Genomic DNA, 15,747 nt, shown 5'->3' on the forward strand with positions numbered 1-15,747 from the left:
TGAAACACAGAGTATCAGTTAATTATTGCCATATGATGCTGTGTAACAAATCATCCCAAAACTCAGTGACTTAAAACAATTGTTTGTTCTCTCGACTCTGTGGGCTGGTCGAGGAGGCATTGCTTTAGTCTGTGGTGGAATGGCTTTGTGCCTGCTGTGTGGATGTGGTCTGGGTCCTCTCCAAGTGTCTCTCATTCTCCTTGGCATGGCAGGCTAGCTGGACATGTTCTTCCTGTGGCCGTGGCAGAGATGCCAGAGTATAATACCAACTGCCAAGCACATTTCATGCCAAAGCAAGTCACATGGTCTAACCCCAAAATTATTAATTGGTAAAATATGTAAAGTATGGAGTGTAAAAATGGCTCTCATTCAGGAATAAGATATAATAACAAATCTTTACCTGGTGGTTCTTGCATTATACAAATAGGTACTATACTGATCTATTTGTTGCTACACTTTGTTTTTTTCTCTTGGTGTGATATTTTCTCTTCTTTTGGGAATCAAAAATTACTGCAGGGCAATACTTAAAAAATAATTTTTACCCATAGGGTAAAAAAAATTCTTTGACATAAAGAACTAATGTTATATTAATATATACTTAAGTGGCAATATTTTGGATTGTTAGAGCCAACAGCCGCATACAAGAAACAGTCTTTAGGAGTAACATAAATAGCCTTCCTGATTCCCAGTACTTTGCCCACCTTCAAGTTGGTCAGTGAAAAGTGCTCTGCTGTTGACCCTCCAGCAATGCTCAGAAGTCAGATTCAGTACAATAAAAACATCTCGTATGATTCAATAACAGTACCTATTTGAGATGAAAAAGGAGAGAAGAATTCAAAAAGGCAAGCAGCCAAATATTAGATAATATAGTTCTTTTCATAAACAGTTTCTTTGTTTTTTTTTTTAGGTAGACTGGATTTGCTTTGCATGCTCTTTTTGTGTGTGGCCTGGTTGGAGGAAGAAGTAGGGAAATTTGGCTTTCAAGAATTAATAGGGATTGGAATAAATGCGGGAAGGAACAGAGTGCTTGCCCAGGGATTAGTGTTAAGTGTGGTACTAATGAGGCTGGGGTTGGGAGTCAGTCGAGGCCTCCTGTGAGCTAGTTAACTCTGCCCTTACCTCCCCACACCACACTGTCCCAGAACCCAAACCATATGGTGTTATACTTTTCTACTTTATGAGGCAGGAAACAGACTCTGAGAAGTTAAGGGACTTGTGCAAAGTCACATTTGGCATTGGAGGTAGAGCCAGGACACAGTCCTCCTCTTCCCTTTACGCCAGGTCTTTTACTTCGGGTGAGGGTAGGGGGCTGATGAATGACGATGTGTGGGTATATAAATACAGGAAGAACAGGTTAACATTTAATGAACATGGGTGTGGTACTGTGTTTCTGATATTAAGAACTTTTTAATAGCCTTGGGAAGCATTTTGGCATGGGGAAGCTAGAAAACTTCAAGATAAGAAAAAGGTTACCTGAAAGTTAACTGCCACATCTCAATTGCTATAAAGATTTGAGGGTCTTCTGTAAACTGCAGCAACATATCAAAGCCAGTAGTTAACCTAGCAATGACAGCCTCCACCTTTCTTAGACGGGATGCCAGTATTTCAGTTGGATGAAACGCCTCCTGTATCAATACTGAATTGAAATGTTGGAAAGATTTTTGGGAATCTTTTAAAAACTGAATTTGTAACAGTGTTACTATCTGTGCAGCTGAGGAAACTGAGGCCCATCTTAGTTATGGTTTAGGTAAGTTCACAGCATCAGCTAGGAAAAGAGCTAGAGCTGGTATCCCTCTCTCATGATCCTTAGACCCCTGCCATTATTTTCACACAAATGTGGTGACTTTTATTGAGCCCCTCCTCTGTTTTAAGGTTCCCTTTAGAGGTAAAGGGGAGTATGCAAAGAAATATAAACCTCTCAACAGCCAGTAGAGATGTGTAAGATAATGGAAGATGAACTTACGTTGTCACACAGGTCTGGCATAGAAGACTGTTATTAAGGTTCCATGACTAGAATCACACGTGTAAGACATGCCAGGAAATAGCCCCTCAAAGACATCAGAGCGGCATCCCAATTCAAAGCTTACTGTTCTGCTTTCATTTATTTCTTTTTTTTCCTGTTGTGCTTTCTAAGTCCCTTTTATTAGCATTTGTCAGGGGGTCTTTCATCTGTTCATGTTTTTTGTTGTTGTTGTTGTTTTTGAAACAGTCTCGCTCTGTTGCCAGGCTAGAGTGCAGTGGCGTGATCTCAGCTCACTGCAAACTCCGCCTCCCGAGTAGCTGGGACTACAGGCATGCGCCACCACACCCAGCCAAGTTTTGTATTTTTAGTAGAGATGGGGTTTCACCATGTTGGTCAGGATGGTCTCGATCTCTTGACCTCGCGATCCACCTGCCTCGGCCTCCCAAAGTGCTGGGATTACAGGCATGAACCACAGCGCCTGGCCGGGTCTTGTCTGTTACCTTGACTATCTTGTCTACCTGGCTGAGTCTGTCAAAAGACAGGGTGTCTTTTTGTTTCCTAAGCCCCTTAACATCCAGCCCTGGGACTAACATGCCCCGTGCACATTACTTGTTGCATTTTGAATGAATACATATATATATATTTTTTTTTTCAGTTATATCTTAAGCAGCTACTTGGAGCAAAGACCATTTCCAGTTAGGAGCGGGGACTTGAATCTATTGTAAGGCCAAGCCAGGGAACATATTCTGAATGAACTGATGTTTACAAAGCTGCTGCAGGTTATCTCTAAAAAGTCTGTTGTGGCACTACCATATTAGTTCTCTGGCCAGAAATCAAACCTACGTAAGACTTTCCCATATGCAACATTTCTTTTTTTTCCTTTTTAAAAAATTTTGGTGGGTACACAATAGGTGTATATATTTAGGGGTACATGAGATGTTTTGATACAGGCATGCAATGTGAAATAACCGCATTATGGAGAATGGGGTATCCATCCCCTCAAGCATTTGAGTTACACACGATCCAATTACATTCTGTAAGTTATTTTAAAATGTACAACTAAGTTATTATTGACTGTAGCCACCTTACTGCGCTATCAAATAGTAGGTCTTATTCATTTTTCTATTTTTTTTTAAATACCCGTTAACCATCCCTACCTTCCTCTCGGCCTCCCCAGCCACTGGTGACCATTTTTCTACTCTCTATGTCCATGAGTTCAGTTGTTTTGGTTTTTAGATCTCACAAATAAGTGAGAACATGTGATGTTTGTTTTTCTGTGCCTGGCGCATTTCACTTAACATAATGACTTCCAGTTCCATCCACGTTGTTGCAAATAACTGGATCTTATTTCCTTTTATGGCTGAATAGTACTTCATTGCGTATATGTGCCACATTTTGTTTATCCATTCATCTGTTGATGGATACCTAGGTTGCTTCCAAATCTTAGCTCTTGTAAACAGTGCTGCAGCAAACATAGGAATGCAGATATCTCTTTGATATACTGATTTCCTTTCTTTTTGGTGTATAACCAGTAGTGAGATTGCTGAGTCATATGATAGCTCAATTTTTAGTTTTTTGATGAACCTCAAAACTGTTCTTATAGTGGTTGTACTAATTTACATTCCCAACAACAATGTACAAGGGTTCCCTTTTCTCCATGTCCTTGCCAGCATTTATTATTGCCTGTCTTTTGGATAAAAGCCATTTGAACTGGGGTGAGATGATATCTCATTGTAGTTTTTATTTGCATTTCTCTGATGATCAGTTATGTTGAGGACCTGTTTGTCATTTGTATGTCTTTCTTTGAGAAATGTCTATTTAAATCTTTAGCCCATGTTTTGATTGGATTATTAGATTTTTTTTGTTTGAGCTCCTTATATATTCTGGTTATTAATCCCTTGTCAAGTGAGTAGTTTTAAAATATTTTCTCCCATTCTGTGGGTTTTCTCTTTATTGATGATATCCTTTGCTGTGCAGAAACTTTTTAACTTGACGTGACAAATGGCTGTCCATTTTTGCTTTGGTTGCCTGTGCTTGTGGAATATTATTCAGGAAATTTTTGACTAGGCCAGTGTCCCGGAGATTTTCCCCAGTGTTTGCTTGTAGTAATTTCGTAGTTTGAGGTCTTAGATTTAAATCTTTAGTGCATTTTGATTTGATTTTTGTATATGGTGAGAGATAGTGGTCTAGTTTCATTCTTCTGCATATGGATATCCAGTTTTCCCAGCACCATTTATTGAAGAGACTTTTTCCCAGTGTATATTCTTAGTACATTTGTCAAAAATGAGTTCATTGTAGGTGTGTGGATTTGTTTCTGGGTTCTCTATTCTGTTCCATTGGTCTATGTGTCTATTTTTATACCAATACCGTGCTGTTTTGGTTATTGTACCTCTGTAGTGTAATTTTAAGTCAGGTAATGTGATTCCTCCAGTTTCATTCTTTATACTTAGGACAGCTTTGGCTATTCTGGGTCTTTTGTTGCTCTGTATAGTTTTTAGGATTTTTTTTTCTATTTCTGTGGAGGATGTTACTGGTATTTCGATAGGGATTTCATTGAATCCATAGATTGCTTTGGGTAGTATGGACATTTGAATAATATTTATTTTTCCAATCCATGAACATGGGATGTCTTTTCATTTTTTGGTGTCCTCTTCAGTGTTATATAGTTTTCATTATAGAGATCTTTCACTTCACTGGTTAATTCCTAGGTATTTAATTTTATGTGTGGCTATTGTAAATGGGATTACTTTTAAAATTTCTTTTTCATGTTGTTCAGTATTGGCACATAGAAATGCTACTGACTTTTGTATGTTGATTTTGTATTCTGCAACTTTACTGAATTTGTTGATCAATTCTAATAGTTTTCTTGTAGTCTTTACATTTTTCCAAATATAAGATTATATTATCTGCAAACAAGGATAATTTGACTTCCTACTTTCTGGTTTGGATGCCCTTTCCATCTTATCTGATTACTCTAGCTAGGACCTCCAGTACTATGTTGAGTAACGGTGGTGACAGTGGGCATCCTTGTTATGTTCCAGATCTTAAAGGAAAGGCTTTTCCCCATTCAGTATGATACTAGCTGTGGGTCTGTCATATATGGCTCTTATTATGTTGAGGTATGTTCATTCTATACCTAGTTTTTTGAGTGCTTTTATCATGAAGGGATGTTGAATTTTGTCAAATGCTTTTTAAGCATCAATTGAAGGATAAATCCATTTTATCCTTCATTGTATTGATACAGTGTATCATATTGATTGATTTGCATATGTTCAACCATCCTTGCATCCCAGGAATAAATCCCGCTTGGTCATGATGAATGTTCTTTCTAATGTATTGCTGAATTAGGTTTGCTAGTATTTTGTTGTGGATTTTTGCATCATTATTCACCAGAGATATTAGCCTGTGGTTTTCTTTTTTTGATGTGTCTTCATGTGGTTTTGGTATCAGGGAAATACGGGCCTCATAGAATAAGTTTGGAGAGTATTCCCTCCTCTATTTTTTGGACTAGTTTGAGTAAGATTGGTATTAGTTCTTCTTTAAATGCTTGGTAGAATTCAGCAGTGAAGTCACCAGGTTCCGGGCTTTTCTTTACTGGGAGACTTCTTGTTACAGCTTTGATCTTATTTGTTATTGGTCTGTTCAGGTTTTGGATTTCTTCCTGGTTCAATCTTTGTAAGTTGTGTATATCTAGGAATTTTTCCATTTCTTCTAGATTTTCTAATTTATTGGCATATAGTTGCTCATAATAGTCACTAATGATCATTTGGATTTCTGCAGTAGTATCAGTTGTAATGTCTTCTTTTTCAGTTCTGGTTATATTTATTTGGGCCTTGTCTCTTTTTTCTTAGTGTGGCTAAAGGTGTGTCAATTTTGTTGGTTTTTTTCAAAAAACCAACTTTTTGTTTTATTGATCTTTTGTATTGTTTCATTTTGATTTCTGCTCTGATCTTTATTATTTCTTCTACTAATTTTGGGTTTGGTTTGCTCTTGCTTTTCTAGTCCTTTAAGATGCATCATTAGATTGTTCATTTGAAGTTTTTTCTATTTTGATGTAGGACATTAACAGCTATAAACTTCCCTGTTAGTACTGCTTTTGCTGTATCTGATAGGTTTTGATATGTTGTGTTTCCATCATCATTTGTTTCAAGGTATTTTTCAGTTTCCCTCTTAAGTTCTTCATTGACCCAGCCTGTAATGAAGAGCTGACCACCTCTGGAATGTGATCCTGTGATGCTGATGTAACCTCCACTTCTGGAGCACACATCGCTTCCATTCCATGTGGATGTCGCTGTAAGAGTTCAGGCTAGTTAAGATAAACTGTGATGTCTCCAAAATATGACTGGGAGCACCTAGCACCCCCCTTCTTGCTCTGGTTTCCCATAGAAAATTCTTATTGACAAGTACATTTTTAGGTGGCAGACATATTTTTAAGACTCCATCTTTGCACTGTATGCCAAAAAATGTCTTGAATTTGAAAACTGTCAGTGTTGTCTACTGGAAAGAGTATGAAATTTGGAGTCAGACAGAACTGATGTCGCTTTAGGTTCTGCCTGACCTTTCCTAACTGTGTAAGTTCATGTGTGATCAGCCATTCTGAGCCTTTTGTCTGTCCACTAGGAGTAATAATGTCTCCTTCACAGGGTTTCGTGGCACATAGTATACAGCAAACGTTATTAATTCCCATTAATATGTGAATTAATATGTGAACTCTAAACTGTAAAACAGAAAAACCCTTTATTACTTGGTTAAGTTTCTTACACAGCATTTTCATTATTCTTTGCAGCTCCCAAATACCCTTATTATAAAGACCAACTGTTTGCTCTGCATATATGAAGAGTCAAATTTTCATCACACATTTATTAAATAAATGTTTTTAAGTCTCCAGAATAAAAAAGAAAGTTAAGCCTGAAAGGCTCTTATGGGTTCAAATTGAAATACCCCTGTTACAGCAGCTGAAACAGGTGTGGCAGCAGCACTCGGACATTTTGTTTCTACAAACTCACTGGCTGAAAAGCTTGCCAGCCCAGGGAACATTCTGACCTTCTTTCATGGGACAGTAACTTTTTGCCTTTGTAAGCAGAATTTCATCTTTATGTCTGGGCTCTATTCTACTATACAAAAGATGGTTACTATGGTTTGAATGTGCCCCCCAAAGTTCATGCGTTGGAAACTTAATCGCCAATGCAATAGTGTTGAGAGGCGGGACCTATAAGAGGTGATTAGATCATGAGGGCTCCACCCTTGTAAATGGATTAATGGTGTTATCTCAGGAATGGGTTCCTGATAAAAGGATGAGTTCAATTTCTTGCTCTCTCTGGTACACATGCTCTCTTGCCCTTCTACCATGGGATGAAACATCTAGGGAGGCCAAGCAGGCCTCTCCAGATGCAGGCCCTCTGACCTTGAACTTCCCAGTCTTTAGAACTGTAAGAAAGAAATCTCTCTTCTTTATAAATTACTGAGTCTCAGGTATTCTGTTATAGCAGCACAAAACATACTAAGATAATGGTCCTCTCATCAGCCAGCCAGCTTATAGGTTTTCAGTGCCTACCATGTGTCCCTGTTACACTGTGCCAGGTGCCAGAGATACAGAAAGCCTCACTTTTTCAGAACTCACATTCCCTAGGAGGCAGATGGGCCAGATGGGGGGTGTGAATGGGCAGGGGAAGATTTGGTGATAGTTTTCAGGAGGAGGTGACAGTGCTCCACTTAAAATAGATTGGGGACCAGCCGGGCACAGTGGCTCACGCATATAATCCCAGCACTTTGGGAGGCTGAGGCGGGCGGATCGCTTGAGGGCAGGAGTTCAAAACCAGCCTGGCCAATATGGCGAAACCTTGTCTTTACTAAAAATACCCAAAATAGCTGGGCATAGTGGTGCACACCTGTAGTCCCTGTTACTCGGGAGGCTGAGGCATGAGGATCACTTGAACACGGGAGGCGGAGATTGTAGTGAGCCAAGATCATGCCACTGCACTCCAGCCTGGGTGACAGAGGAGACTCCGTCTCAAAAAAAAAAAAAAAAAAAGATTGGCAGGGAGAGGATGACTGTGGGAAGGGTTTGGGGCTTCCTGTTCCAGGAATCTATTACTGTGTAACCAACTACCCCAAACTTAGTGGCTTAAAACATGTTACTTAATGTACACTTCTGTGGGTCAGGAGTTTGGGCCGTTCTGCCCCATGTGGTATCAGCTGAGGTTACGTGGTGGTCATCATCTGGTCCGGAGTGTCCATGATGGCCTCACTCATGTCTGCTGCCTTAGCGGGGTGGTTGGAAGGGTGGGTTCTGCTGGGACCACTGAGCAGAGTGCCTACGTGTGGCCTTCCCAGCATGGTGGTCCCAGGGTAGTCGGCTTTTCACACTGGCCTTCGGAAGTCTCAGAATATCACTTCCTTTGCATGTTGTTAGTAAGCAAGCCACTAGAGCTAGCCCAGATTTAGGGAGAGGGGAGTTAGACTCCACCTCTTAGTGGGAGAAGAAGCCCTCTTTAATCTACCACACTGGGTTCCTTGATAGGAGAGCGGCTGGGAGACTTTAAGGAGGGGAGGTTGGTTGGTGTGCTGGGTGTATGATGAATGATCAAATGTACTTTTGCATCTGGGGGCAAAGATTGAATGATAGTGGACTGAAAAGCCAGCAAGTATTGGAAGCAGAATAATGGGTGTGGGTACTTTTCAAGATTCTTGGCTTTGTAAGGAGAAAATGGAAATCAGAGTGGAGGCTCATAGTGAAGCTTAGGGTTGGAGGCATTTGCTTGTTTTTGCTTTGTTTTGAAGATGGGTGAGATCACCAATGACTCATTCTTTTCCAAATCATGGTTGTGCATTTTCTTTCTCTTAACTGACCTCTTAACTGATTAGACACTGTTGAAATTCTTTGGTCTTTGGCGATATAACTTTCTCCTGCTCCTGGTCCTTATGCCTGTGACAAAGGGCTGTTTCCTTAAATAGTTGAATTTCCCAGGCTCTGTCCCAGCCTTCCTTGCTTCCTTATTCTGCACCTTTTTCTTGAGTAGCCTCATTTATTCTCATGACTTCAACTGCCCCTGCATGGTGAAGGCCCCAGGGTTATGATTTCTCTGGAGCTCCAGACCTAACTTCAGTTGCTTCCTCCATGCCTCCCTGGATGTCCCTATAATTCGTGTTCCTATTTCTAACAATGCTGTCACTCTGACCAGGCCAGAAGGCTTTATGATGTTCCCTTTATCCCACACCCTGTGCATCCAGACGGGTTACCAGTTACTGTGAATTTTGTCTTTAAAACCAGGGTTCTTACCTGTGGCTGCATCACTTGGGGAGCTTTGCAAAAATGCAGACCTGGAGCCTCATCTCAGGCTTATTGAACCAGAATCTCTTGGGTTTTAGGCATTCATATTTTTGTAAGGTTTTTTTTTCCAGGTGATTCTGATGTTCACTTTGTATTGAAAACAACTCTAAAATTTTTCTCTAATCCTCCAGTTCATCTCCACCAGCACTGCTTTGGTTCAGGCTTTCATAGTTTCCTGTGGCTGCCATAACACATTACCACAAACTTGGTAACAACAACAGATGTTTATTCTCTTAACAATTCTAGAGGCCACAAGTCTGAAATCAAGGTGTCGGCAGGGCCCTGCTGCCCCTGAAGGCTCTTAAGGGGAGAATCTTTCCTTGCCTCTTCCAGCTTCTGGGGCTCCAAATGTTCCTTGGCTTGTGGTTGCATCACCCCAGTCTCTGCCTCCATCACATGGTCGTCTCCTCTCTATCCCTGTGTACCTCTTACAAAATCACTTGCCATTGGATTTAGGACCTATCGACCTATCAGTAATCGAGGATGATCTCATCTTGAGATCCTGGACTAATTACATCTGCAAACACCCCTTTTCCAAAAGATCACATTCACAAGTGACATGGATGTATCTTTTTTTTTTTGAGACTGAGTCTTGCTCTGTCGCCCAGGTTGGAGTGCAGTGGTACAATCTCGGCCCACTGAAACCTCTGCTTCCTGGGTTCAAGTGATTCTCCTGCCTCAGCCTCTCAAGTAGCTGGGATTACAGGCATGTGCTATCATGCCCAGCTAATTTTTTGTATTTTAAATAGAGACAGGGTTTCACCATGTTGGCCAGGCTGGTTTCGAACTCCTGACCCCAAGTGATCCACCTGCCTCGGCCTCCCAAAGTGCCGGGATTACAGGCATGAGCCACCATGCCCAGCCTTGGACGTATCCTTTTAAGGCCACCATTCAACCCACTGTACGTAGCTCCCCATGGCTATGGTGGTGCTGCTATCTGATCATCTTGCCTCTAATCTGGTCTGGTCTTGCCTCTAATTTCTTCCAGTTCCTCCTGCACTGTGCCAACCTATGTGATTACTTTATATTTCCAGTCATGTTAGCTATTTGCTTAAATCTTACCAGACTTTTCATTACCCTTAGGGTAAAAAGCCATAACCCTTAGGGAGTACCAGTGATAGAGTTTAGCTCTGTGTCCCCACCCAAATCTCATCTTGAATTGGAATTCCTGTGTGTCAGAGGAGGGGCCTGGTGGGAGGTGATTGGATGGCGGGATGGGAGTTGGATTTCCCCCTTGCTGTTCTCTGATAGTGAATGAGTTCTCACAAGATCTGATGGTTTAAAAGTGTGCGTCACTTTCCCCTTCTCGAGCTTTCTCTCTCCTGCTGCTGTGAGAAGAAGGTGCTTGTTTCCCCTTTGGCTTCTGTCATGATTGTAAGTTTCCTGAGGCTTCCCGGTTGAGCTTCTTGTTAAGCCTGTGGAACTGTGAGTCAATTAAACCTCTTTTCTTCACAGGTAGTTCTTTATAGCAGTGTGAGAATGGACTAATACAATGAGGGCATTACAGTCGGGCTCCTGCCTACCTTTTACCCTCCTTTCCCACTACTCTCTCCACTTGAACTTCATACTCTCCACGGTGCTGAACTGTGTAGTCCTCCTTGCCTTGCACATTATGTCACCCCTTCATTCTCCATTTAGACTTCTTACTTAGATTTCTTTTTCTTTCTTTTCTTTTTTGACAGTCTTGCTCTGTCACCCAGGCTGGAGTGCAGTGGCATGATCTTGGCTCACTGTAGTCTCCACTTTCCTGGCTCAAGTGATCTTCCCACCTCAGCCGCCCGAGTAGCTGCGACTACAGGTGCATGCCACCACGTCAGGCTAATTTTCATATTTTTTGTAGAGGTGGGGTTTCGACACGTTGCCCAGGCTGGTCCCCTGGGCTCAAGCTGTCTACCCGCCTCGGCCTCCCAAAGTGTTGGGATTACAGGCATGAGCCAACGTGCCTGGCCAAGATTTCGGCAGTTCAAGCAGTGCTTCCACCATGAAGCCTTCTCTAATGCATCCTCCCACGTGCCTTGTGCTATAAGTGCATCTTGTTACATGTGTATTTATCTTATTTCTTATTGTGCCTTTCTCTCCTTCTGAGCAGGGAGCTCTGTGAAGGCAGGGAAGCTGATATTCATCGTTGTAGCTCTGGTACTTGGCATTATAAATATCGAATGAATGACCATGTAGCTTAACCTAGTTAGAAACTTGTCTCATGGTGACACTGGTTTTTCCACTGCTACTTTAATTATTTCCAATAGGATTTTTCATATAGATGTATTAAGTAAGTAGGCAGTCTGTAAGTAGGCTGGCTTATTATTTGCTTAACCTGCAATATCTGTGCCTCTATGCTTAGGCAATTTAAATTAAAATGTTTCTGCATGTGTTAAGGTTGACGCTTCTGGTTTTTTTCTTCCCTTTATATTAGATATGGCTTTTGGGTTGTAACTCATGGAAATCAAATTGAGTTAGCTGAAGCTAAAGTAATTTTGTCAAGAACGGCCGGAGTACATCTGGGCCAATAGAAACCCTTAAGGATCCTATTTCCATTGCTTTTTGCTGCTTGTCTCTGTTCATCTGCTTCCTTCTTCACTTTGTCTGCTTTTTCAGCCATATAACACTTTGTGACATCCCCACAGCTCCTGCGTTTACATTTTACAGCTCTAGCCAGCAACTGAGCATGGATGACTATCTCTCTGTCCCAATTTTGTATTTTCCAAAATTAGAATGTTATTGGCCAGGTTGGGTCAGATGTCAGCCTCTGGCCAGTCAGCCCCAGAGTGGTGAGGAAGATGTTGGCATGGCCATTTCACTCAAACGTGGTGCTGAGGTTCAACTTTTGGAGTTAAGGAATAGATTCCAGAGAAGGAAGTATAGTTGTGATCAGATAGCCAAACAAGCATCTGCTGCACTCCTATGAGGCTAAGGCCTGTTGACCTGGAGTCTATAGTTGAGGCAAGAGAGATGCAGCGCAGAGTTGTGCCAAACCCCTCTCAACTCCAGTGGGGATGGCACCAGATTCAAGAGGCTGAAGAAGAGGCTCAGAGCCAGCAGGTGAGACATGGGGTTTTGTTGGCAGCTTACATACAGGGGAGAGAACCAGTGTGGGTGGGTTGAGCAGGAGAACAACAACTGCATATAAAAGGCATGTAGTTAACATAGCATTTTCATTTAACACGCTCCCCCTAACAACTGCCACCTGCGAACCTTCACTTAACCAAAGCAAAGGGCCGTGATATCCTGGAGATCCTGCGTTCCATGGGACTGGATGGGCACTCAGACGTTCCTCATAGATAAGGAATGACTCTCTGGTTTGGCCACTCTTGGAGACCGTAACTTGGAACTCTGAACACACATTCAGGTGCATCTACCATACACGGTCATTCTCAATCACATTATTGCTGTCAAGTGCACCTGCCATACACACAGAGCTGGGTAGAAGTGAAGGGCATAGCAAGCCTTGCCAGATCTTGTACTAATTGTGTGTAGGCCACGGTATTGAAAATGTTCCTCTAAGTTGTTTACAGTCCTGGCTTTAATTGTTTCACATATGCCTCCTTTAATATAGAATGTTCATCTTGATTCAAGTGACATGGAAATATATTAAAACAAAGCGGGTTTGTAATGGTTGTTGACTCATGGATACTTTATAGTAGTCATCACAAATACGTTTAAGAAAATAATGTACACGATTCTGATCTTGCCTGAGAAAAACTAGAGGAATAAGACTTGAAATAAATTATCTTTTTATTCGGGAGACATTTTTATATAGCTGACATTCCTTTGTGCTAGAAATGGAAACATTAAAAAGACAATGGTAATAACTTACAGTGATAATTTGAAACCATTGTCAGACTGTGGCGATGACTTGACTGGTGAAACAAACACACAAAGCCCCTTTCTTCCAACTTCTGTTCCCCAGTGGGCTTCACAAGTTCCTGCTTCCCTTGTCCGGCCACTCCCTTCTGGGTGTAGCTGGAAAAGTGGAGAAGGCCCGGGATCTGTGGGACAGGAACAAGCCACCAGACCTGCTGTCTCCTAACCTTGGTGTTCTGGGGGAGCCTTGGAGCTGTCATACGTATCTGTGTAAATTTTAAATGTTCCTTCTTTTAGTTTTTTTTTCTTGAAAAGAGCTTCCACCAAGGTAGAAGCAGAGAATAGTTGTGTGAATGTAGCAATATGGGCCATCAGTAAGAACATACAGGGGCCGATTAATCCAGAGTTAGAAAATACAACTAAAAATTGAAATGCTAACTGTGATCCTGCATTTCTTTTAAGCACTGGTATTAGCTAAATACAGGAAACCTGCTTAAGGACATTATATGTTTTCCAGATGACTTCTAAGTTATTTGACAATTTGTGGACTAAAACTCGTGTATATTTTTGCAAGCTAATTTTTGCTAACAAAAATATGTTTAATTTCTGCAAGCTGTCTTTTGCTAATCTGACAGTGTAGGGTTCAAACAGAAATGAGAGTGAATGTGGAGGATTCTGAACTTTTAAGAAAGCAAGTAACTAAATTGGTTGTCTGACAAATAAAGATCCTGCAGACAACATTAACATGGTTTGAAAGTGAGAGATGAGGTTTAATTAGTATGCTATTTTCTAACTAGTTCATTTAAAAATATTTCTCAAATGTATCTCTGGGGTCTATTAGAATGGTGCTAGTTGAATTTAGCCAGCCCTAATATGGCCTCTGCAGAATACTCATTTGCTTATTTATACTCTGCCTCTTTCCAAAAAGATTTGAAGAGTCTGACTTTATAAAATAGGAAACCTATAATTACTTGTACATCACTCTTAGATTAAGTTCCTAGAAGTGATTTGAATTTCATTACAGCCGAGGTCTGTGTTGCAACCCTTTCCTTTTGTGGAGTGTTTAGTGGGCAATTCTTTTATGACCATTCCTGTCTTTTCCCTTATTCAATACCTCTAACTTTTATGTTTAAAACTTGAAAAATCTGCAGATAGATGAACTCTTTCCTCTCTGTTTCTAGGTACAATGGTGCTTTACCCAATGGAGATAGAGGACGGAGAAAAAGTAGATTTGCCCTCTACAAGCGGCCCAAGGCAAATGGTGTCAAACCCAGCACCGTCCATGTGATATCCACGCCCCAGGCGTCCAAGGTAGGTGGGTCTGTCAAGAGTTGGGAGGGTGCTGGCAAACAGTGACTCACAGATACTCCTTGTCCGCTGCTGTCTTTCCTTTCTTCTTTTCATGTAGGACAGTCTCTCAGACCATTTAAGGATGGATAATGCTTTGTTGTGAGGGGCCGTGCTGTGCATTGTAGGGTGTTTAGCAGCTTCCATGGCCTTGACCCGCTAAGTGCTGGTAGCACCCCTGCATTCTTGCTCCCCACAGTTGTTAATCACCAAAAATGTCTCAAGACATTGCAGCCTGTCTCCTGGGGAGGGCTGGGCAGGTAAAATCTGTCCTATAGGAAGCACTGCTTTAGGATACCAAAGCAGCTAGCATTTATTAATTTGGAATAGATGTAGTTGAAACGTGATGTTCTTTATCCTAAAGAGTTTTTGTTTTAAATCTGGGTATAAACCTCATGATTTATTTTTCTTCTGTTAATTGAGTGTAGTAGGTGGTTTTACATAATCTATATGTACATGGAATTGAATTTGTGTGGCTCTTAGAAGGACGAAAAGTATACATGACCAAGTGATAAAAGAGGCCGACTATACATATTTTTTTCTCACAATTTTGAAGTGAATAAAATGCTAATTAAAAAAACTGGTTATTTTATTTGTTTTCTGATCTATAAGTCAAGGAAAAAATCTGAGTTTTTATTGCAATTGGTATATGTTACATAGTAGATTTATTACAGTGTTTCTTGAATTAAATAAATTCCTTAATACATAGTCTTATTTTCTATAAAATATATTTACATGAAGCATTTCATATGGGGCTACTGGCTGTACCTGTTGATCATGAGTTTGGACCACCTGGCATATAAATGAGAGTCTTGATTTCCATTTTTCCTGAAAACCCACTTTTGGAAGAAAAAGGAATGGCTTCATGGAAGCATGTGTGATATTCATATGCAATGTAAACATAGATCACCTTTGTTAATGTTTTTATTTTTAAAAAGCTCCTATTTCTGAAGCAGTGCCATTGAAAGAATTTGTTAGGAGGTGCCAATTGAAATGATCTTGTATTAATGAGGGGATGAGTAGATAAGAAAATATCAAACACCAAGGAAACAAAAAAGATTAATATTTAGTAGATAAGCCAGAGCTAGAAAAAGAGAAATAAGCTAAACATTTTTAGGTGGAAAGAACATTTTATAAGGAAAACAAAGGAAATCCAACTTTATGAAGATTCTGAGGAAAGGAAGTGGTAAAATAGCAACAGAATCTTTAAGAGGTCAAGGAAATAGGAGAAACATTTTATACTCCAAAAATATGTGGTGAAGAACGATACCAAAACAGACGTTTTTAAGCGTGTGATGAGTGCCAG

General features: G+C 40.7%; 1 protein-coding gene across 1 annotated transcript in view; it reads left to right on the plus strand.

The window, feature by feature from the left end:
- The window catches only part of PELI2 (pellino E3 ubiquitin protein ligase family member 2), a 178,796-nt gene that overhangs the window by 40,206 nt on the left and 122,843 nt on the right, over positions 1-15,747 (plus strand). The window contains exon 2 of the mRNA XM_030811024.1: positions 14,276-14,405. Coding sequence (XP_030666884.1) covers positions 14,276-14,405 — 130 coding nt within the window. The remainder of the gene's footprint in view (positions 1-14,275; positions 14,406-15,747) is intronic.

Source organism: Nomascus leucogenys, chromosome 1a, assembly GCF_006542625.1.
Source record: "Nomascus leucogenys isolate Asia chromosome 1a, Asia_NLE_v1, whole genome shotgun sequence".
Taxonomy (NCBI): domain Eukaryota; kingdom Metazoa; phylum Chordata; class Mammalia; order Primates; family Hylobatidae; genus Nomascus; species Nomascus leucogenys.